Source organism: Coenobita brevimanus, chromosome 98, assembly GCF_032717465.1.
Source record: "Coenobita brevimanus isolate Jiangsu-jjx chromosome 98, ASM3271746v2, whole genome shotgun sequence".
Classification (NCBI taxonomy): Eukaryota; Metazoa; Arthropoda; class Malacostraca; order Decapoda; family Coenobitidae; genus Coenobita; species Coenobita brevimanus.
The window spans coordinates 16,787,945-16,809,475 of NC_137051.1; the positions used below are offsets into that span (position 1 = coordinate 16,787,945).

General features: G+C 42.7%; 4 protein-coding genes across 4 annotated transcripts; all 4 read left to right on the plus strand.

Annotated features, from left to right (window-relative positions):
- Positions 1-279: 279 nt before the first annotated feature.
- LOC145414078 (uncharacterized) lies at positions 280-1,261 on the plus strand. The gene is made up of 2 exons (XM_080283642.1): positions 280-303; positions 681-1,261. The coding sequence occupies exons 1-2, from the start codon at positions 292-294 to the stop codon at positions 1,194-1,196; spliced, it is 528 nt and encodes a 175-aa protein (XP_080139768.1). The 5' UTR covers positions 280-291; the 3' UTR covers positions 1,197-1,261.
- Positions 1,262-6,444: 5,183 nt separating this feature from the next.
- On the plus strand, positions 6,445-7,408 carry LOC145414213 (uncharacterized). The gene is made up of 2 exons (XM_080283790.1): positions 6,445-6,456; positions 6,835-7,408. Exons 1-2 carry the CDS (start codon positions 6,445-6,447, stop codon positions 7,348-7,350), a joined length of 528 nt encoding a protein of 175 aa, XP_080139916.1. The 3' UTR covers positions 7,351-7,408.
- Positions 7,409-14,102: 6,694 nt separating this feature from the next.
- On the plus strand, positions 14,103-14,969 carry LOC145414114 (uncharacterized). Its single transcript, XM_080283671.1, has 2 exons — positions 14,103-14,139; positions 14,517-14,969. The coding sequence occupies exons 1-2, from the start codon at positions 14,128-14,130 to the stop codon at positions 14,913-14,915; spliced, it is 411 nt and encodes a 136-aa protein (XP_080139797.1). The 5' UTR covers positions 14,103-14,127; the 3' UTR covers positions 14,916-14,969.
- Positions 14,970-17,557: 2,588 nt separating this feature from the next.
- Positions 17,558-18,532, plus strand: LOC145414093 (uncharacterized). The gene is made up of 2 exons (XM_080283653.1): positions 17,558-17,594; positions 17,947-18,532. The coding sequence occupies exons 1-2, from the start codon at positions 17,583-17,585 to the stop codon at positions 18,460-18,462; spliced, it is 528 nt and encodes a 175-aa protein (XP_080139779.1). The 5' UTR covers positions 17,558-17,582; the 3' UTR covers positions 18,463-18,532.
- The last annotated feature ends 2,999 nt before the right edge of the window (positions 18,533-21,531 follow it).

The following is a 21,531-nucleotide window of genomic DNA, read 5'->3' on the forward strand; positions in this document are numbered from 1 at the left end:
ACACACACACACACACACACACACACACACACACACACACACACACACACACACACACACACACACACACACACACACACACACACACACACACGTGCATCCTTAGCATGAAGATCCCCCTCCCTACACACTTATGCTTCTTCTGTCCCGCTCGGTCAAGGTTGTGGGGAAACACGTCCTTATGTCAGGCGTTCGTTCGTTGCGTACGTGAGAACCAGGGACTTGGTACCGTATATAAAGAGGAGGGAGGGAGAGGATCATCACACACGACGCTCAGCCACACTAGTCGACATGAAGGCCGTGGTGAGTCAACTCATATATTATTCCTTCCATAGAAATTATACAGAGCGACGAGTAAGATGAACACTAACTTTTCTGACAGAAAAATCTCTGATAAATGTAACAGCAATGCTTTGTCAATGTTTCAAGGCTGAGGACAGTATTATAAACCTTACAAGACTACATCCTATTTTTTTCTTGACAAACAGGAAATTTATTCTTTTTTGAAGATTGTGCCTCGGTGTATTGCAGGAATTTTATAATTCGTGTTGGTTTTTAGTGAAGCACTTCGCATTAGACTTTTATTTCCGACTTTAATATTATTTCCGGTAAGGAATGGCGACAAAGGGAAACTCAGGTTAACGTGTTGTGTTATATGACTGTGTTGTCTCTCTCCCTAGACTGTTGCTACCCTGGCCGCCTTCTGCCTGGTGGCCGTGAGCGCAGAGCCAAAGCCTGAGCCTGAACCTGGCCACGTCTCCTACGGCCGCTACGGTGGGGGTTACGGTGGCGGCTACAGTGGCTACCGCGGAATAGGATTCGGTGGCCACCGCTGGAAGAGGAGTGCTGAGCCCGAGCCTGAGCCCGGATACGGCTCCTTTGGCGGCTTCGGTAGGGGCTATGGTGGAGGCTTCGGTGGCTTTCGTACTGGAGGTTATGGTGGCTACCGCTGGAAGAGGAGTGCTGAGCCCGAGCCTGAGCCCGGATACGGCTCCTTTGGCGGCTTCGGTAGGGGCTATGGTGGTGGCTTCGGTGGCTTCCGTACAGGAGGTTATGGTGGCTACCGCTGGAAGAGGAGTGCTGAGCCCGAGCCTGCTGCTGAGCCCAGCTCCAGCTTTGGTGGCTTTGGAGGTTTTGGTCACCGTGGTGGCTATGGTGGTTACGGAGGCTACCGCAGATATGGCTATGGTTGGTAAACTCTTGCGCAGCCGATCCTGACGCACGCTGTTTTCTTGATATCGATGATCCGTTTGATTTGTGAATAAAGGTTGATTATTTTTACTGCTTATTTTCGTGACCTTGTCATCATGTGAAAATTTTTGCAACACTGAGAACAAAAATAAAAATGCACATATTTTAATGTGTCTCCTCAGTGGCCGACAGAATAGGTCGGTCGGTCGGTCGGTCGGTCGGTCGAGAGAGAGAGAGAGAGAGAGAGAGAGAGAGAGAGAGAGAGAGAGAGAGAGAGAGAGAGAGAGAGAGATCATACACACCATTGATACATCATAGAAAGAGATATACCACAGTTAGAAGAAAGTTTATTATATTTAGAATAATCTGCACTACAGCTACAAATGATAAAATTAATACAAAAGCATATGCATATATATAGTCTCTCTCTCTCTCTCTCTCTCTCTCTCTCTCTCTCTCTCTCTATATATATATATATATATATATATATATATATATATATATCTCCAGGATAAGGTGTTTCATTGGAGGAGATGTAGCATAGTCAAAAAGAGGTGTACCATACGGAGAAAAAGTTTTATCACAGCCAGACTGAGATTTAACATAGTCAGAAGGAAAGATGGTACAGACATGTGCACTATTCCAGAACACCGTGTCTCATAGTCATTACTGGAAAGAGCTATAACACAGTAAGAGAGGTCTGCCATTACGAGAAAGAGGTATACCACAGTAAGAATGACGTGTACCATAGTCAGGAAAAGGTGTACCATAGTCACAAAAAAGTTTACAAGAGTCACAAAGAAGTGTACAGTTGCCAGAATAGCTATCACACCCAGGAAATGTATCATACTTCGGAATTGGTGCACCAATAGCAAGAAGTGTCTCATAGGCATGAAGTGGTCTATCATTACTAGAAAGAGGTGTACCAGAGCAAGACAGAGATGTACCGTTGGTCAGATAGAGGTGTACCTGGGACAAAGAGGTATGCTTTAGGCAGAAGGGCTACCACAAGTAAATAGTGTACCATAGTAGGAAAGTGGTGCACAGTAAGCAGAGAGAGGTGTACCGTTGCAGCATTGCCAGGGTGATGTGCATCATAGCCAGAAAGAGGGATACCTTAGCCAGGAAGGAGTATACCATAGCCTGGAGAGGGGTACCATTGCCAGAAACAGATGTACCAATGCCACAAATAGGTGTACCATAGCCATAAATACGTGTACCACAGCCAGGAAGAGGTGTAAAACAGCCTGAGAGGTATACCATAGTCAAAGTGAGGCGTGCCATAGCCATAGAGGTGTACAATACTGTACCGACGAGGAAGCGTACCACAACTAGATGGAGATAAACCAGTGTCAAATGAGGTCTGCCATAGCCAAAAAGAGATGTACCACAGAGAAAAGTGCATGGAAAGTAAAGAATTATTTGAAGAGATGAGGCAGTGTCCACAGAAGAGATATTATGGATGGTACTGTGGGTGTTTTAGATTCTGTAGCATCTGTTCCATAGCGATTTGCTGTGCCCTTTACACTTTACTGATTTTCTGTTACGTTATTCATGCTACGTTGAAAATGAATTTTACATACTGTATATATATATATATATATATATATATATATATATATATATATATATATATATATATATATATATATATATATATATATATATATATATGTATGTATGTATGTATGTATGTATGTATTCAAGGCGATATTAAGGACCATTATGCACCACGTAGGGTTAGGTAGGGCTGTTGCAGAGCTTTATGTGTCACTTACAGTCTGGACTGGGAGGTTTAAGCCGGCCGCCACAATGCATAAATACATACATACATACCTACATACATACATATATACATAATTATACATGCAAACATACATTTCCGCAAGTTTTGATGACAATCGACTTGGAGATGAATCTTCTATATTGTGTTTTACGATATTTTGTAATGCTAAGCACACAAGTTTGTTATGTTTCATATTCTAACATTAACCCCTCAGACCTGTGTATCTATAATTCCCTGCCTCTCTCTTGCGCCCCTTACGTCCAGTTGCCTCATTATTTATTATGTGGCAAAAAACTGCATACTTAGGTCGCATTATTTCACCATTAATCAAGTGACGTATACATATACATGCATATACTGTATGCATATATATGTATGTATGTATGAGTGTATATATGCATATATATGTATGTGTGCACGTATATATATATATATATATATATATATATATATATATATATATATATATATATATATATATATATATATATATATATACACACACACAGTATATATATATGTGTGTGTGTGCATGTGTGTATTAGTTAAACATTTCATCTGCAAGACTGCTATATTCACTTTTAAAACGGCTTCTCGTACTGAAGTGGTTAATGAGGGCTATAAGTAACCCCTCTGGACTGAAAAGTCTTTAAGAAGATAAAAGAATACTGCATAAAGTAGCAAATATAAGACACGTGATTGAACTGGGCTGCAGAGTGCAGTTTCAGACAGGAGCAATCCGAGATTATAAACCTCCTCCAAGCAAAGGTGTTATCTTGTAGTTTTTGTGCAAGCATTGTAGGCCTTATTTATCGATTTAGAACAAAAACGTTGAAACTGCCACTATCCCGCAATGGTAAATAATCTTATAAAAAATTCCTGGATACGGATGATGATTCTGAACACCTCCAAAATCAAATGGATCGTTCCTTGGGCCATAGCCTACTCCTCCAATATATTTCAGTAAAATTCGTTCATAAATTTTTAAGTAATCCTGGTAACAGACAAACAGACAAGAAAACCAAAGCCTGCGAAAACATAACCTCCTTGGCAGAGGAAATAACGCTTGTTCTGTGCTGCCAATAGTAAAAAAAAAAAAAAAAAAAAAAAAAAAAAACAGTAATAGCAACACTTTTAGGTACTCCAGTCAGACTTTGACATTTTGAAAATTTTATTACTACTAACTTCACCGGATGTCATATGGTAGGGGTTTCTCATATAGTCAAGGAGGTTGGTAGGTTATATTTACAAGACTCCTGTTTGGAAAGCTCCTCGAAGACAGAATACATACTTACATATATATATATATATATATATATATATATATATATATATATATATATATATATATATATATATATACTGTATATATATATGTCAGGACTCCATATTATAAATATAAATCATAACAGAAAGCATGATGGATCGATAGATAGATAAATAGACAGAGCACCAGACAAGGTGTGGGAGCGGGATATTAGCTTGCAACTCTTCAAGTGAAGGAATGTTGATCGTGCACCGGAAGCAGTACATACACACAGACATACAGTATTCTAGAAGCTTCCACGGCAGTAGAGCACACGTGACACGACCCCTGTTACACGAGAATGTAGGAATCTGAGCTGAGAAGGAGACTGGCCATAGAACCGGCAGGTAGTAGGGAGAAGGAGGCTATAACAACATGGGAGAGAGAGAGAGAGAGAGAGAGAGAGAGAGAGAGGTAGCTCGAGGAACTCTACTTTATACTAAACTCGTGTGTGAGAGACTTTGTTAATATTTCAAAGACAAATAAAAATAGTCCCATACTCACCTTTACCTCTCCTATCACTGCATGACAAAAGGGAACGAAGATTACCTATTTACAAAACTACTCATGTATAACAACCGCTCGTCCACGAGTCTAATATATGTATAACTGATCTACAAAACACACTACAAGAAGTTACGAAGTTTCTACATATATATATATATATATATATATATATATATATATATATATATATAGATAGATAGATAGATAGATAGATAGATAGATAGATAGACAGATAGATATACAGTAGATATAGATATAGATAGATAGATAGATAGATAGACAGATATAAGGCGTGTTTTTGTCGTCCAAGCTGGAGCTTGGGATTCGAAGCGCATCTTGGGGCGCTTGGTTTTTGTCCGCAAAAACAGTCCAGGATACGTAGAACCGAAAAATTACGTGCCAATCGCAAAGTAAACACAGGGGTCCGCCGAAGACGATCTTCTGACGAATGTACAACTTACATGTAGCCGTTATTTGTGCTGAACTGGCTCTATATGTCGTTAATATTAGCCACCTGCACACTAATTTTATGTACATAATGCTGATTTCAGGATATTTATCATTTATGTGTCCTTGCTGGCCAGTCTCACTCTCCCCAAGCTACACCAAGACTGCTCGCGACCACGCTTGGGTGGGATACGAAGACGGTCTTGGTTTTGATAAGAAACGCTTGGGCCGGCTTTGTATCACTTTGGCCGACAAAAACAGCGCAGCTTGGTTTTACCGAAGGTTTCTTCGAATCCAATCCCTCAGCTTGGACGACAAAAACGCGGCTATATATAGATATAGATATATGGGTATAGATATATGTAGAGAGAGAGAGAGAGAGAGAGAGAGAGACCAACTGAGGTTAGACGAGTTAACATTAAACTGTAAAACTAAAGCACTAAAATTGTAAGTATTCGTCAGACTGAGCCACAACCGCTGACACCGTAAGCCATGGGTAGTATGAGGAAAAGCTCGATATTAGATGTCTTCTTCTCTGCCTTCTTTTCATCTCAGTTGTTATTAGCATTATTGTTGTGGATTGCTATTTAGGTACATTACCTGCAACCACACCAGTGTATTATATAAATGTTTCTTATAACTCAGAATAGAGTAAAAAAAAAAACTTTACCACAATTCACACACACACACACACACACACACAGTCTTTCATTTATGCAACAGGTCAGCTCTGGAACTGTCTCCCTCTGTCTGTATTTCCTGCTGCCTATGATCTCCAGTCTTTCAAACTCAGTGTGTCCAGGCATCTCAAAATGATCGGATCTTGAATTTGGCTCTATATTGTATTTTGTTTTTCTCTTGGAGGGAACTGTTACTGCGGGCTCATGGCCTTTGGTTCCTTCTTCCTCGCATAAAAAAAAAACACACACAAACACAAACACACACACACACACACACACACACACACATATGTAGAGAGAGAGAGAGAGAGAGAGAGAGAGAGAGAGAGAGAGAGTCCCATCCTCAGCATGGGGATTCCCATCCCTACACACTTACGCTGTTTCTGTCCCGCCCGGTCAATGTTGTGGGGAAACACGTCCTTCAGTCCGGCGTTCGTTCGTTGCCTAAGATAGCACCAACAACTTTATATATAAAGAGGCGGGAGGACCAGGATCATCCCACTCGACACTGAGCGACACTAGTCGACATGAAGGCTGTGGTGAGGCAACTCTTATATTATTCCTTCAATAGAAATGATACAGAGCTACGAGTATAAGATGGACACAATAACTTTTGTAACAGTCTCTGATAAATGTAACAGCAATGTTTTATTAATGTTTTCTGGTTGAGGACAATGTATTATTTACCTTATTGACTTACATGCTTTTTGTTGATAAACAGATTTTTTTTTTTTTTTTTTTAATAGATTGTGCCTCGGTGTATTGCAGGAATTTTATAATTCGTGTTGGTTTTTAGTGAAGCACTTCGCATTAGACTTTTATTTCCGACTTTAATATTATTTCCGGTAAGGAATGGTGACAAAGGGAAACTCAGGTTAACGTGTTGTGTTATATGACTGTGTTGTCTCTCTCCCTAGACTGTTGCTACCCTGGCCGCCTTCTGCCTGGTGGCCGTGAGCGCAGAGCCAAAGCCTGAGCCTGAACCTGGCCACGTCTCCTACGGCCGCTACGGTGGGGGTTACGGTGGCGGCTACAGTGGCTACCGCGGAATAGGATTCGGTGGCCACCGCTGGAAGAGGAGTGCTGAGCCCGAGCCTGAGCCCGGATACGGCTCCTTTGGCGGCTTCGGTAGGGGCTATGGTGGAGGCTTCGGTGGCTTCCGTACTGGAGGTTATGGTGGCTACCGCTGGAAGAGGAGTGCTGAGCCCGAGCCTGAGCCCGGATACGGCTCCTTTGGCGGCTTCGGTAGGGGCTATGGTGGAGGCTTCGGTGGCTTTCGTACAGGAGGTTATGGTGGCTACCGCTGGAAGAGGAGTGCTGAGCCCGAGCCTGCTGCTGAGCCCAGCTCCAGCTTTGGTGGCTTTGGAGGTTTTGGTCACCGTGGTGGCTATGGTGGTTACGGAGGCTACCGTAGATATGGCTATGGTTGGTAAACTCTTGTCCAGCCGATCCTGACGTACGCTGTTTTCCTGATATCGATGATCCGTTTGATTTCTCATGTGAATAAAGGTTAATTATTTTTACTGCTTTTTTCATTTTTGTACTTGACCCTCCCTCCCCAAATATCATAAGAAAAATTTTGCATCAATGAGGAAAAAAAATAGTAATGTCCTTTTTTGGATGTGTGCCTCTCAGTGGCAAACTGAATAGGTAGGAAAGCTGGTTGTCGACTGATCGATGGATCGATTGATCGAGAGATCATACACATCATAGGTACATCAGAGAAAGTGGTTTACCATAGTTATAATAAAGCTGATTGTAGTAAGAATGATGTACACCATGGTCAGAAATATGTATACTATTACAGAAGCAAATATAGTCTTTATGACCAGAATGATGTATATCATTGGAGGAAATGTAGCATAGTCAAAATGAGGTGTACCATATACAGAAAAAGTCTTCTCATAGGCAGACTAATATTTAACATAGGTAACATAGATATGTGCATCATATCCAGAAAGAAGTGTCCCATAGGCATGAAAAAGTGTCTCATAGCCATGAAGAGATCTACCATTACTAGAAAGAGATATACTACAATAAGATAGAGGCCTACCATTACTAGAATTAGGTGTACTGTACCACAGTAAGAGGTGCTCCCTAGCCAGAAAGAGGTGTACCATAGTCACAAACAGGTGTATCAAAGTCACAAAGAACTGTACCACTCCCAGAATGGCTATCACAGGCCGGAAGAATACTCATGCCAGAATGGTTATCACGGCCAGGAATTGTACCATACATCGAAAGTGGTGCACGAAAAACAAAAAGAGGTGTCTCATAGCCATGAATGGTCTACCATTAGTAGAAAGAGGTTTACCAGTGAAAGAAAGAAGTGTGCTATAGTCAGAGATAGGTGTACTTCTGGCAGAAGAGCAACCACGGGCATGTAGTGTACACTAGTAAGAAAGTGATGCACCGTAAGCAGAGAGAGGTGCTCCATTGCTACATTACCAGGATGTGGTGTATCATGGCCAGAAAGACGGATAGCATATGCAGCAAAGGGGTATTCCATAGCTAGGACGGGTACCGTTGCCAGAAACAAATGTACCAATGCCACAAATAGGTGTCTCATAGTTGTAAATAGGTGTACCATTCCAAGGAAAACGTGTAAAACAGCCTGAAAGGTGTACCATCGTAAAAATAAGGTGCACTATAGTCATAGAGGTGTATAATAACAATAAGTAGGTGTACCATAGCCAGGAAGAGGAGTAAAGCAGCCTGATAGGTGTACCAAAGTAAAAAAGAGGTGTACTATAGTCATAGAAGTGTACCATGGCCATGAGGAAATGTACCTTAGCTGGTAAGATGTAAATCATAGTCAAATGAGGTGTACAATAGCCAAAAAGAGGTGTACCACAGAGAAAGGTGGATAGAAATTAAAGACTTACTCGAGGAGATGAGGCAGTGCCCACATAAGTGATATTACGGATGGTATTGTGGGTGTTCTGCGTCTGTAGCATCTGTTCCATAGCTATTTGTTGTTCCCATTACACTTCACTGATTTTCTGTTACGTTATTCATGCTATGCCGATAACAAATTATATATATATATATATATTGTGGAATGTGGGGGCGCTCACAGTCCACTCACTCGATGTAATGCTGCTCTCGGGTGTCTGACCTTTCCTCTCCTCCCTCCTGTCCTTCCTTCCTCTTCTCTCTTTCTTTACTTCATTCTTTCCTCGTCCTTCTGCCTGCGGGTGACTTTACACTCCCTCTTTTGTCTTTCTTTCCTTCATTCTTTCCTCTTCTTCCGGCTCTGGGTGGCTCTACACTGAGTGACAAGCCAAATGGTTTCCTATACACCAGGAAACCGTTTACTACGTTGGGTGGTATCCATATAACCAAATTATGGCACGTGGTGGTTTAGTGAGTAACTGCGGCACTCCAGTCGGATTGAGCCAGTGAAGGTTTATATCCAAGGAATGGTTGGGGTTACTGCTCACGTAATGTCACTCAGGGATGAGTGAGGCTGGTCACTCTCATCTTAAATGTCAGGACCAGCATGCCTAGCCCCGGGCTCCTATGCTCCTCATGGGGCAAGGTGGGATTGGATTATATATATATATATATATATATATATATATATATATATATATATATATATATATATATATATATATATCATCAGCCGTTGAGTGTCCATTGCAGTACCGGCCTATCCCTACCGAAGCAGGGACGATACAGCCAATGTATCTCTTCCCAGTGTCTTATGCTGTCTGGTAGAGACTGTATATATGGTGAGAAGTGCTTGTGAGTGTGATTGTAATGTTGGAATGGCTTTGGATGTGTGTGTAGTCTGTGAACCAAGTGTAATCAGCTAGCCTTAAGCCGACATACTAGTATGCAACACCGGTTCAACTACAGCACTCCTTACGTCCAAAAAAGCAGTACGTGGCTCAGTGAACGCTTCCTAAGGTTTTTACAACTCTGGTAGAGGCGAACCCGCATCCACCAGCGTGCGAGATGTATACTCTACCACAGTACCACAGAGGCTCCATATCTATTTATTTATCTATCTATCTATCTATCTGTCTATCTATCTATCTATTTCTATATCTATCTATCTATCTATCTATCTATTTCTATATCTATCTATCTATCTATCTATTTCTATATCTATCTATCTATCTATCTATATTTTTAAATAGAGTATGTGCGAGCGCCCATCATCCACCCACTTAGTCTGGTGATACTCTGTTTTTAGGGTAGCTCTACACTGAGTGGCAAGCCAAATGATTTCCTGTAAACCAGGAAAGCATTTACAACGCTGGGTGGTAACCTTATAACCAACCAACACGTGTTCCTACGTGACAAGTGGGTTGGTGGAGGGTTAGTGCCCCTTCCCGGAAAGCAACTAACTGAAAATACGAATAAGAAGCCTCGGACCAGGACTGACCAAAAGGTGAAGCCTAAGGACCGAACTAAGGACTTGGTACGGATAGTCACATGGAATGTAAGGGGTGTAAATGATGAGGTTAAAGAGAGATTATCCAGGTGCTTGAGGGTGAAAAAGTGGATGTATGTGGGTTAACTGAAACTACATGGGGAGGAGAGAATGTGTGAGAATGGGAGTATGGATGGGGTATATGCGCAGAAGTAGGTGAGAATGAAAGGGCAAAAGAAAGAGTGTATATTGTTGTGAGTAACAGATGGAAGGAAAATATAAAAGAGTATGGATCAGTTGGCTCAAGGATCGTGTGGGTATGACTGAAAGTTGGACTACAAATGTGGGCGATTGTATGCGTCTATGTGCCAACGCAAGATCGTGCAAGCAGAGTGAGAGAGGAGTTCTGGACAAATGTGGAAGCATGCATGGAAAAGTTTGAAAGGAATGAGAGAGTGTTTTTGATTGGAGATATGAATGGAAAAGTAGGGAATAAGAAGATAGATGGAGTAGTTAGTGAGTGGGATGTGCCTGCAGAGATGGATGAGAATGGCAGTGCTTTAGTGGACATTTGAGCTGGGATGGGGTTGGTGATAGCTAATACCCACTACAAAATTATCCAGTTATACATGGCGAGTGATGAGAAGGGTGGGTGGTGAACTGAATGAACGGAAGGTTATGATTAATTAGGTGTGTGTGGATGAAAGGATGAGAAGGCGTATAATGGATGCAAGAGTATATAAAGGCTGGGGGAGTGTACTTTCTGACCACCACTTGGTGGTGGTCAGAATTAAAGTCCAAATAAAATGGAAAAATAGAAGAAGGGACGGACAGGAGGAGGTAGTACATGCAAGGAGGGTGAAGTTATAAGAGGATTAAAAAAAAAAAAAGGCAGAATATAAGAGGGAAGTGGAGGAGCGATTGGGTAAATATGGATTGGAGCAGATGGGGGACCTGGAAGGCGTGTGCAAGATATTCAGAAAAGAAATCTGTGCAGCATGTGAGGTGGTGTGTGGGGTGAAGAGAAGACGAAAGGGGGTGCAGGGAACAGCATTGTGGACTGAAGAGGTGGGAGAGGCTAGGGCACAAAAGAAGAAAGCATATAGTGAGTGGATGAGAAATAGAGGTGTGGAAAAATTGAGAGACGGAAGAAAGAGTTATATGTACTGTAGAGAGGAAGAAAGAGGTGAAAAGATTAGTAAGGGAGTGTAAGAATAGAGTGGATGAGGAATTTGGAAGGAACTTGAGTGTAAAAGGGAGGGACAGTAAGAAAATGTTCTGGAATGGGGTAAAGAAAGTTAGACAGGGTACCAAAGAAGTCAGCTGGGGAGTGAAAAACAAAAATGGTAGATTACTAGTGGAGAAGGGAGAAAAGGTGAGCAGATGGAGAGAACACTTTAAGGAATTGTTGAACATAGAGAATGATAGTAATGCAAGTATAAGTGGCTGGGGAATGGCTGGGAGGAGGGATGTGAGAAGAGAGGAAGAAATCAGTAGGATGGAAGTTGTGGAAGCAATGAAGAAAGTTAAAATGGGGAAAGTCCCAGGAATTGATGGAGTGTGTGGTGAAATGCTGAAACATGGAGTAGAGATAATAGTAGAATGGATGTGGAAGATGTGCAGATTGGCCTGGGAGGAAGGTAGAGTCCCGGAGGATGGGAAGTCAGGTATAATTATTCTCCTGTATAAAGGGAAAGGGGAAAAGAAGTGTGTGGTAATCATAGAGGCATTTGTCTTCGTAGTTTAATAGGAAAAGTATATGGTAGGATACGTACTGACAGTGTTAGGGAAATAACAGAGGAATTAGTTGGAGAAGTACAGGAGGTTTGGGGAAAGGAAGAGGTTGTGTATATCAGATATTCATTCGTAGATCTTTAGTGGAAAGGTTTCTGGAGAAGAGAAAGAAGTTCTATGCGGCCTTCATGGATTTGGAGAAAGCATATAACAGGGTGGATAGACAAAGATTGTGGAATGTATTAATAATAAATGGAGTACATGGGAAGTTGTTGAAGGCCGTGAAGAGTATGTATGAGGGTGCTTAGGCTGCAATGCGTGTGGATAGTGAACTGGGTGAACTTTTCTGTTTGGAGGTTGGATTAAAACAAGGATGTGTCATTTCTCCATGGTTGTTCAATCTGTATATGGATGGGGTTATAAAAGAGATACAAGGTAGGGCAGTGGATGTTGGAGCGGCCCTACTGACAGAGGACAGTGTTTGGAAACTTCCTGTACTGTTGTTTGCAGATGATACCGTGTTGTTAAGTGAAGACGAAGGGGAGTGCAAGGCTTGGTGGATGAGTTTGGGAAAGTATGTAAGAAACGGAATCTAAAGGTGAATGTCGGAAAGAGTAAAGTTACGGTCGTTGAGAGAAGTGAAGTCACTGAATGTAGAGTGAGGCTGGATGAGGAGGAAATGGAAAATGTGAGTGCGTTTAAGTACTTGGGGAGTGTGATGAATAAGGATGGAAGTTTAAAGGGTGAAGTGCTTGAGAGGGTACAACAAGGAAAAAAGGTTGTTGGTTCTTTGAAAGTAGCGATGAGAAACAGGGAATTGAGCTTGGAAGTGAAAAAGTTACATGACAGTATTGCGATACCAGCTCTAAAGTATTGAAATGAAGCTTGGACCTTGTTAGAGGGACAGAAGTCCAGAGAGAGAGCAGTGGAAATGAGTTATTTGAGAGGAGCATGTGGAGTCATATGGAGAGACAGACTGACAAATGAGGAAGTGGAGGAGCGTTGTGGTGTGGATTTGGATGTGATATGATGCGTTAGGAGAAACACTCTGAGGTGGTTTGGACATGTGGAGAGGATGGAGAGCGGGGGACTGACGAGGAGAATGTATGTGAGTGAGGTAAAGGGGGGGAGAGGAAGGGGGAGTCCAAGGATGAGATGGAGGGATGGAGTAGAGAGGCATATGAGAGAGCGGGGTGTAAGCTGGGAGCAGGGCAATGAAATGGCAGGGGACAGGGCGACATGGAGACGATTTGTTTGTGGCCACCCCTTAGGGGATTGAGGCGTCTGGGTACGTATATATATATATATATATATATATATATATATATATATATATATATATATATATATATATATATATATGTGTACAAAGAGAGAGAGAGAGAGAGAGAGAGAGAGAGAGAGAGAGAGAGAGAGAGAGAGAGAGAGAGAGAGAGAGAGAGAGAGAGAGAGAGAGAGAGAGAGAGAGAGAGAGAGAGAGAGAGAGAGATACCAACTCAGGTTACATAAGTTAACATACTGTAAAACTAGAGCACTAAAACTGCAAATATTCATAAGACTGAGGCACAGTCAAACATCTACACCTAAAGTCCTGGGTAAAACGAGGGAAAGCCATAAGGTGTCTTCAACCTCTTCTTCGTCTCCTTTTTATCGTAATTATTGGTATTATTATTGTGGACTGGTATTCAGGTACATTACCTGAAAGCACACCAGGATAATACCTATGTCTTTCCTAGAAATCAGAATACAGAGTACAAAAGGAATTGTCATATCTTTACCTCTAAAGGTAAATAGATATATACACACACACACACACACACACACACACACACACACAGATAAAGATGAGAGAGAGAGAGAGAGAGAGAGAGAGAGAGAGAGAGAGAGAGAGAGAGAGAGAGTCCCTTCCTCAGCATGGGGATTCCCATCCCTACACACTTAAGCTTCTTCTGTCCGCCTGGTCAAGGTTGTGGGGAAACACGTCCTTCAGTCTGGCGTTCGTTCGTTACGTACGTGAGCACCAGGGACTTGGTATATAAAGAGGTGGGAGGGCGAGGATCATCACACTCGACATACAGCCACACTAGTCGACATGAAGGCCGTGGTGAGTCAACTCATATATTATTCCTTCCATAGAAATTATACAGAGCGACGAGTAAGATGAACACTAACTTTTCTGACAGAAAAATCTCTGATAAATGTAACAGCAATGCTTTGTCAATGTTTCAAGGCTGAGGACAGTATTATAAACCTTACAAGCCTACATCCTCTTTTTTTCTTGACAAACAGGAAATTTATTCTTTTTTGAAGATTGTGCCTCGGTGTATTGCAGGAATTTTATAATTCGTGTTGGTTTTTAGTGAAGCACTTGGCATTAAACTTTTATTTCCGACTTTAATATTATTTCCGGTAAGGAATGGCGACAAAGGGAAACTCAGGTTAACGTGTTGTGTTATATGACTGTGTTGTCTCTCTCCCTAGACTGTTGCTACCCTGGCCGCCTTCTGCCTGGTGGCCGTGAGCGCAGAGCCAAAGCCTGAGCCTGAACCTGGCCACGTCTCCTACGGCCGCTACGGTGGGGGTTACGGTGGCGGCTACAGTGGCTACCACGGAATAGGATTCGGTGGCCACCGCTGGAAGAGGAGTGCTGAACCCGAGCCTGAGCCCGGATACGGCTCCTTTGGCGGCTTCGGTAGGGGCTATGGTGGAGGCTTCGGTGGCTTTCGTACAGGAGGTTATGGTGGCTACCGCTGGAAGAGGAGTGCTGAGCCCGAGCCTGCTGCTGAGCCCAGCCCCAGCTTTGGTGGCTTTGGAGGTTTTGATCACCGTGGTGGCTATGGTGGTTACGGAGGCTACCGCAGATATGGCTATGGTTGGTAAACTCTTGTCCAGCCGATCCTGACGCACGCTGTTTTCCTGATATCGATGATCCATTTGATTTCTCATGTGAATAAAGGTTAATTATTTTTACTGCTTATTTCATTTTTTTCGTGACCTTGTCATCGTCATGAGAAAAATTTTGCATCATTCAGAAAAATAGTAATGTACATTTCTGTATATGTCCCCTCTGTGGCATAGAATCTGTCGGTCGATCGATTGGTCCGTCGGTCGGTCGAGATAGATACTCGTGTATGTGTGTGTGTGTGTATATATATATATATATATATATATATATATATATATATATATATATATATATATATATATATATATATATATATATAAATAATAGAAAGAGAGAGAGAGAGAGAGAGAGAGAGAGAGAGAGAGAGAGAGAGAGAGAGAGAGATTTGCATAATCTGGTTTCGATTTATCCAAGACGAGATACAACCTTTAGTAACTCTCAATCATGCTCTCGTTCCCAAGACATTTAGTGCTGTCATTTCTCCTCAGTATTCCTCTTTCCTTTCCTGATAATTTATTCTTGCACTCACAACCAAGCAAGACCTACAATATGCACCAAGCACCATACAGAAGATAAAGTTACAATTCTCATTACTGACCTTACCTGAAAATTCACTATGATATTCCTGTCCAAATATCTAGTAGAGCACAGCCCGATTCCACATATATCTATCTTTTATATGGAAACGTATATTGCCTTAAAACCGTGGTGTCTTACTGTATTTTTCCGTACACTATGGACAGAATCTAATCATTCCATTAAATCCGAAGGTTACAGAAAAAATAATCGCAGAAAAATGCATAATTTCATATTTCGTTTAACACATAGTGCAATATCAATCAGGGATGCAGCCATATTGGGATGTATGCAGTACACCCTGTATATTGTGGCATTTGTGCGTCTTCGCGTGTTTGATTTTGTGTGTGGGTGCGTGTGTGTGTGTATGTATGTGTGTGTGTGAGTGTGTGTGTGTGTGTGTGTGTGTGTGTGTGTGTGTGTGTGAGAGAGAGAGAGAGAGAGAGAGAGAGAGAGCCTGCTGCTGGGCCTAGCTTCAGCTTTGGTGGCTTTGGAGGCTTTGGTCACCTTGGTGGCTACTGAGGCTACCACAGATATGGCTATGGTCGGTAAACTCTTGTCCAGACCTTCCTGACGCACGGCAGTCTCTTGATATGATTTCCCATGTGAATAAAGATTAATTATTTTTAATGCTTATTTGATTTTTGTATGTGACCCCTCAGTCATCGTCATGAGAAAAATAATGCATCGCTGAGAAAAATAAAGTAGTATACGAGGTGCTACCCAAAAGTTCCAGTAATTTGAATACTGTTGGAAAATAGGTTACCTCAGCTCCTAGTTCGCACTGTCGCATTCGAAGTAGTCACCTTGGGCATGTATACAGTGGTCCCAGCGTTTATTCCACGAGTCCATGCATCCCTGGAGGGCTTCAGGCGTGATGGTCTTGAGCATCTCCTGCTATTCTGTTTGGATCTCCTCAGTCGAGTCAAATCGATGCCCTTTCAGCCGTAATTTCAGTTTGGGAAACAGGAAAAAGTCGCAGGGGGCAAAGTCAGGCGAATAGGGTGGGTGGGGAATGAGTACCGTGTTAGTGGAAGCCAGGAACTGCCGAACAACAATTTATGTATGGGCGGGGGCGTTGTCATGATGCAGAACCCAGTCCTTGTTCTTCCATTGTTCTGGACGTTTGCGAAGGGTTTTGTCCCTCAGACACTGCAAAACTTCACAGTAAAACTTTCCGCTGACAGACTGACAGGGTGGGACAAATTCCTTGTGAACAATCCCTTGGATATCGAAGAAAACGATTAACATCGACTTGAGAGAGAGAGAGAGAGAGAGAGAGAGAGAGAGAGAGAGAGAGAGAGAGAGAGAGAGAGAGAGAGAGAGAGAGAGAGAGATACCAACTCAGGTTACATAAGTTAACATACTGTAAAACTAGAGCACTAAAAGTGCAAATATTCATAAGACTGAGGCACAGTCAAACATCTACACCTAAAGTCCTGGGTAAAACGAGGGAAAGCCATAAGGTGTCTTCAACCTCTTCTTCGTCTCCTTTTTATCGTAATTATTGGCATTATTATTGCGGACTGGTATTCAGGTACATTACCTGAAAGCACACCAGGATAATACCTATGTCTTTCCTAGAAATCAGAATACAGAGTACAAAAGGAATTGTCATATCTTTACCTCTAAAGGTAAATATACAAACACAAAGACACACACACACACACACACACACACACACACACACACACACACACACACACACACACACACACACACACACACACACACACACACACACACACACACACACACACACACACACAGATACAGATGAGAGAGAGAGAGAGAGAGAGAGAGAGAGAGAGAGAGAGAGAGAGAGAGAGAGAGAGAGAGAGAGAGAGAGAGAGAGAGAGAGAGAGAGAGAGAGAGTCCCTTCCTCAGCATGGGGATTCCCATCCCTACACACTTAAGCTTCTTCTGTCCGCCTGGTCAAGGTTGTGGGGAAACACGTCCTTCAGTCTGGCGTTCGTTCGTTACGTACGTGAGCACCAGGGACTTGCTATATAAAGAGGTGGGAGGGCGAGGATCATCACACTCGACATACAGCCACACTAGTCGACATGAAGGCCGTGGTGAGTCAACTCATATATTATTCCTTCCATAGAAATTATACAGAGCGACGAGTAAGATGAACACTAACTTTTCTGACAGAAAAATCTCTGATAAATGTAACAGCAATGCTTTGTCAATGTTTCAAAGCTGAGGACAGTATTATAAACCTTACAAGCCTACATCCTCTTTTTTTCTTGACAAACAGGAAATTTATTCTTTTTTGAAGATTGTGCCTCGGTGTATTGCAGGAATTTTATAATTCGTGTTGGTTTTTAGTGAAGCACTTTAATATTATTTCCGGTAAGGAATGGTGACAAAGGGAAACTCAGGTTAACGTGTTGTGTTATATGACTGTGTTGTCTCTCTCCCTAGACTGTTGCTACCCTGGCCGCCTTCTGCCTGGTGGCCGTGAGCGCAGAGCCAAAGCCTGAGCCTGAACCTGGCCACGTCTCCTACGGCCGCTACGGTGGGGGTTACGGTGGCGGCTACAGTGGCTACCACGGAATAGGATACGGTGGCCACCGCTGGAAGAGGAGTGCTGAGCCCGAGCCTGAGCCCGGATACGGCTCCTTTGGCGGCTTCGGTAGGGGCTATGGTGGAGGCTTCGGTGGCTTTCGTACAGGAGGTTATGGTGGCTACCGCTGGAAGAGGAGTGCTGAACCCGAGCCTGAGCCCGGATACGGCTCCTTTGGCGGCTTCGGTAGGGGCTATGGTGGAGGCTTCGGTGGCTTTCGTACAGGAGGTTATGGTGGCTACCGCTGGAAGAGGAGTGCTGAGCCCGAGCCTGCTGCTGAGCCCAGCCCCAGCTTTGGTGGCTTTGGAGGTTTTGGTCACCGTGGTGGCTATGGTGGTTACGGAGGCTACCGCAGATATGGCTATGGTTGGTAAACTCTTGTCCAGCCGATCCTGACGCACGCTGTTTTCCTGATATCGATGATCCATTTGATTTCTCATGTGAATAAAGGTTAATTATTTTTACTGCTTATTTCATTTTTTTCGTGACCTTGTCATCGTCATGAGAAAAATTTTGCATCATTCAGAAAAATAGTAATGTACATTTCTGTATGTGTCCCCTCTGTGGCATAGAATCTGTCGGTCGATCGATTGGTCCGTCGGTCGGTCGAGATAGATACTCGTGTATGTGTGTGTGTGTGTGTGTGTGTATATATATATATATATATATATATATATATATATATATATATATATATATATATATATATGTATATAATAGAGAGAGAGAGAGAGAGAGAGAGAGAGAGAGAGAGAGAGAGAGAGAGAGATTTGCATAATCTGGTTTCGATTTATCCAAGACGAGATACAACCTTTAGTAACTCTCAATCATGCTCTCGTTCCCAAGACATTTAGTGCTGTCATTTCTCCTCAGTATTCCTCTTTCCTTTCCTGATAATTTATTCTTGCACTCACAACCAAGCAAGACCTACAATATGCACCAAGCACCATACAGAAGATAAAGTTACAATTCTCATTACTGACCTTACCTGAAAATTCACTATGATATTCCTGTCCAAATATCTAGTAGAGCACAGCCCAATTCCACATATATCTATCTTTTATATGGAAACGTATATTGCCTTAAAACCGTGGTGTCTTACTATATTTTTCCGTACACTATGGACAGAATCTAATCATTCCATTAAATCCGAAGGTTACAGAAAAAATAATCGCAGAAAAATGCATAATTTCATATTTCGTTTAACACATAGTGCAATATCAATCAGGGATGCAGCCATATTGGGATGTATGCAGTACACCCTGTATATTGTGGCATTTGTGCGTCTTCGCGTGTTTGATTTTGTGTGTGGGTGCGTGTGTGTGTGTATGTATGTGTGTGTGTGAGTGTGTGTGTGTGTGTGTGTGTGTGTGTGTGTGTGTGTGTGTGTGTGTGTGTGTGTGAGAGAGAGAGAGAGAGAGAGAGAGAGAGAGAGAGAGAGAGAGAGAGCCTGCTGCTGGGCCTAGCTTCAGCTTTGGTGGCTTTGGAGGCTTTGGTCACCTTGGTGGCTACTGAGGCTACCACAGATATGGCTATGGTCGGTAAACTCTTGTCCAGACCTTCCTGACGCACGGCAGTCTCTTGATATGATTTCCCATGTGAATAAAGATTAATTATTTTTAATGCTTATTTGATTTTTGTATGTGACCCCTCAGTCATCGTCATGAGAAAAATAATGCATCGCTGAGAAAAATAAAGTAGTATACGAGGTGCTATCCAAAAGTTCCAGTAATTTGAATACTGTTGGAAAATAGGTTACCTCAGCTCCTAGTTCGCACTGTCGCATTCGAAGTAGTCACCTTGGGCATGTATACAGTGGTCCCAGCGTTTATTCCACGAGTCCATGCATCCCTGGAAGGCTTCAGGCGTGATGGTCTTGAGCACCTCCTGCTATTCTGTTTGGATCTCCTCAGTCGAGTCAGATCGATGCCCTTTCAGCCGTAATTTCAGTTTGGGAAACAGGAAAAAGTCGCAGGGGGCAAAGTCAGGCGAATAGGGTGGGTGGGGAATGACTACCGTGTTAGTGGAAGCCAGGAACTGCCGAACAACAATTTATGTATGGGCGGGGGCGTTGTCATGATGCAGGACCCAGTCCTTGTTCTTCCATTGTTCTGGACGTTTGCGAAGGGTTTTGTCCCTCAGACACTGCAAAACTTCACAGTAAAACTTTCCGCTGACAGACTGACAGGGTGGGACAAATTCCTTGTGAACAATCCCTTGGATATCGAAGAAAACGATTAACATGGACTTGACATTGCTGTGCCATTGGTCCGCCATTGCAAAACCGCCAAACCACCTACACACCACACTACAATAGTAAGCGTAGCTCAACAACACGTCCGCTTTCAGACGCGGCCTGGGCCACATTGATGCACAAGGGATGCTGCTGACTCCTAGCGGCAAAAGGCAAAACTGCAAACGGTTGGCTCCCGGTGTTCAAATTACAGTACTGGAACTTTTGGGTAGCAACCTTGTATAATATATGTTTTGAATGTGTCCTTTCAGTGGCACAGAATCGGTCGTTCAATCGGTCGGTCGGTCGGTCGGTCAGTCAGGAGAGAGAGAGAGAGAGAGAGAGAGAGAGAGCAATGATGCACACTACAGGTACAGTCAAAGACAAAAGTCGTGTCAAGATTTTGTCGGAATAAGTGGTTTGGTAGACTGACTTCTTCAAGCTTCACATTTGCTGCTGATGGGATAACGGTACGAACAAATCCAGGAAATATCAAGGTCTTAACACCGATTCGCGAAGACTGTTGCATCGGAAAAGAAATATAAACCACATTCGAATATGTCAGGCGATGATCGCCTGGCCGTTATATCTTACATCTCACCACAAAACGTCAACCAGACCTACTATGTACCCTGGTATGGAGAGGGAAGGCAACATGCATCCATCCAACTACTGGGGAGATGGGAAAGTGGAAGGATTTACCTTCATTCAAAGGGAAAAAATTCAGAACAGATGGTGCAAACATTCAGTGAAAGCATGACCGTCGAAAGCTGGATTAGGCAATTTCGAGAGGCAGAATGGAGAACGTCATCGCTCAGGTCCCCCTCGAGTTACCACACCACTACAGTACAGGGCCAGAATATAATCGCAGCGATGGAGGGCTGCACCTGCAAGCGGTGCTCAGGCTGGAATGAAGCACACGAATAGTTGTGCATAGACTTTGGTCTTCTGGGTTGTTTTCGAACTTCATCTTGTGGGATTCATTTCGTCACTCATACTAAGACAATGTTTTATTATTACACAGTAGCTCTGTCTTCATATGTAGAATAATTTGGACAACACTGTGTGGTAACATTGACAAACAATGACAGTCACAGCATATAATCATCAACTTAAGCTAAGTAGAGTCTATATTGATAAAGAAGGAAAACTAATATCAGGACAGTTCTTTAGGTGATTTAAAAGATGTTGCTGACAAGCCAGAAAAAAA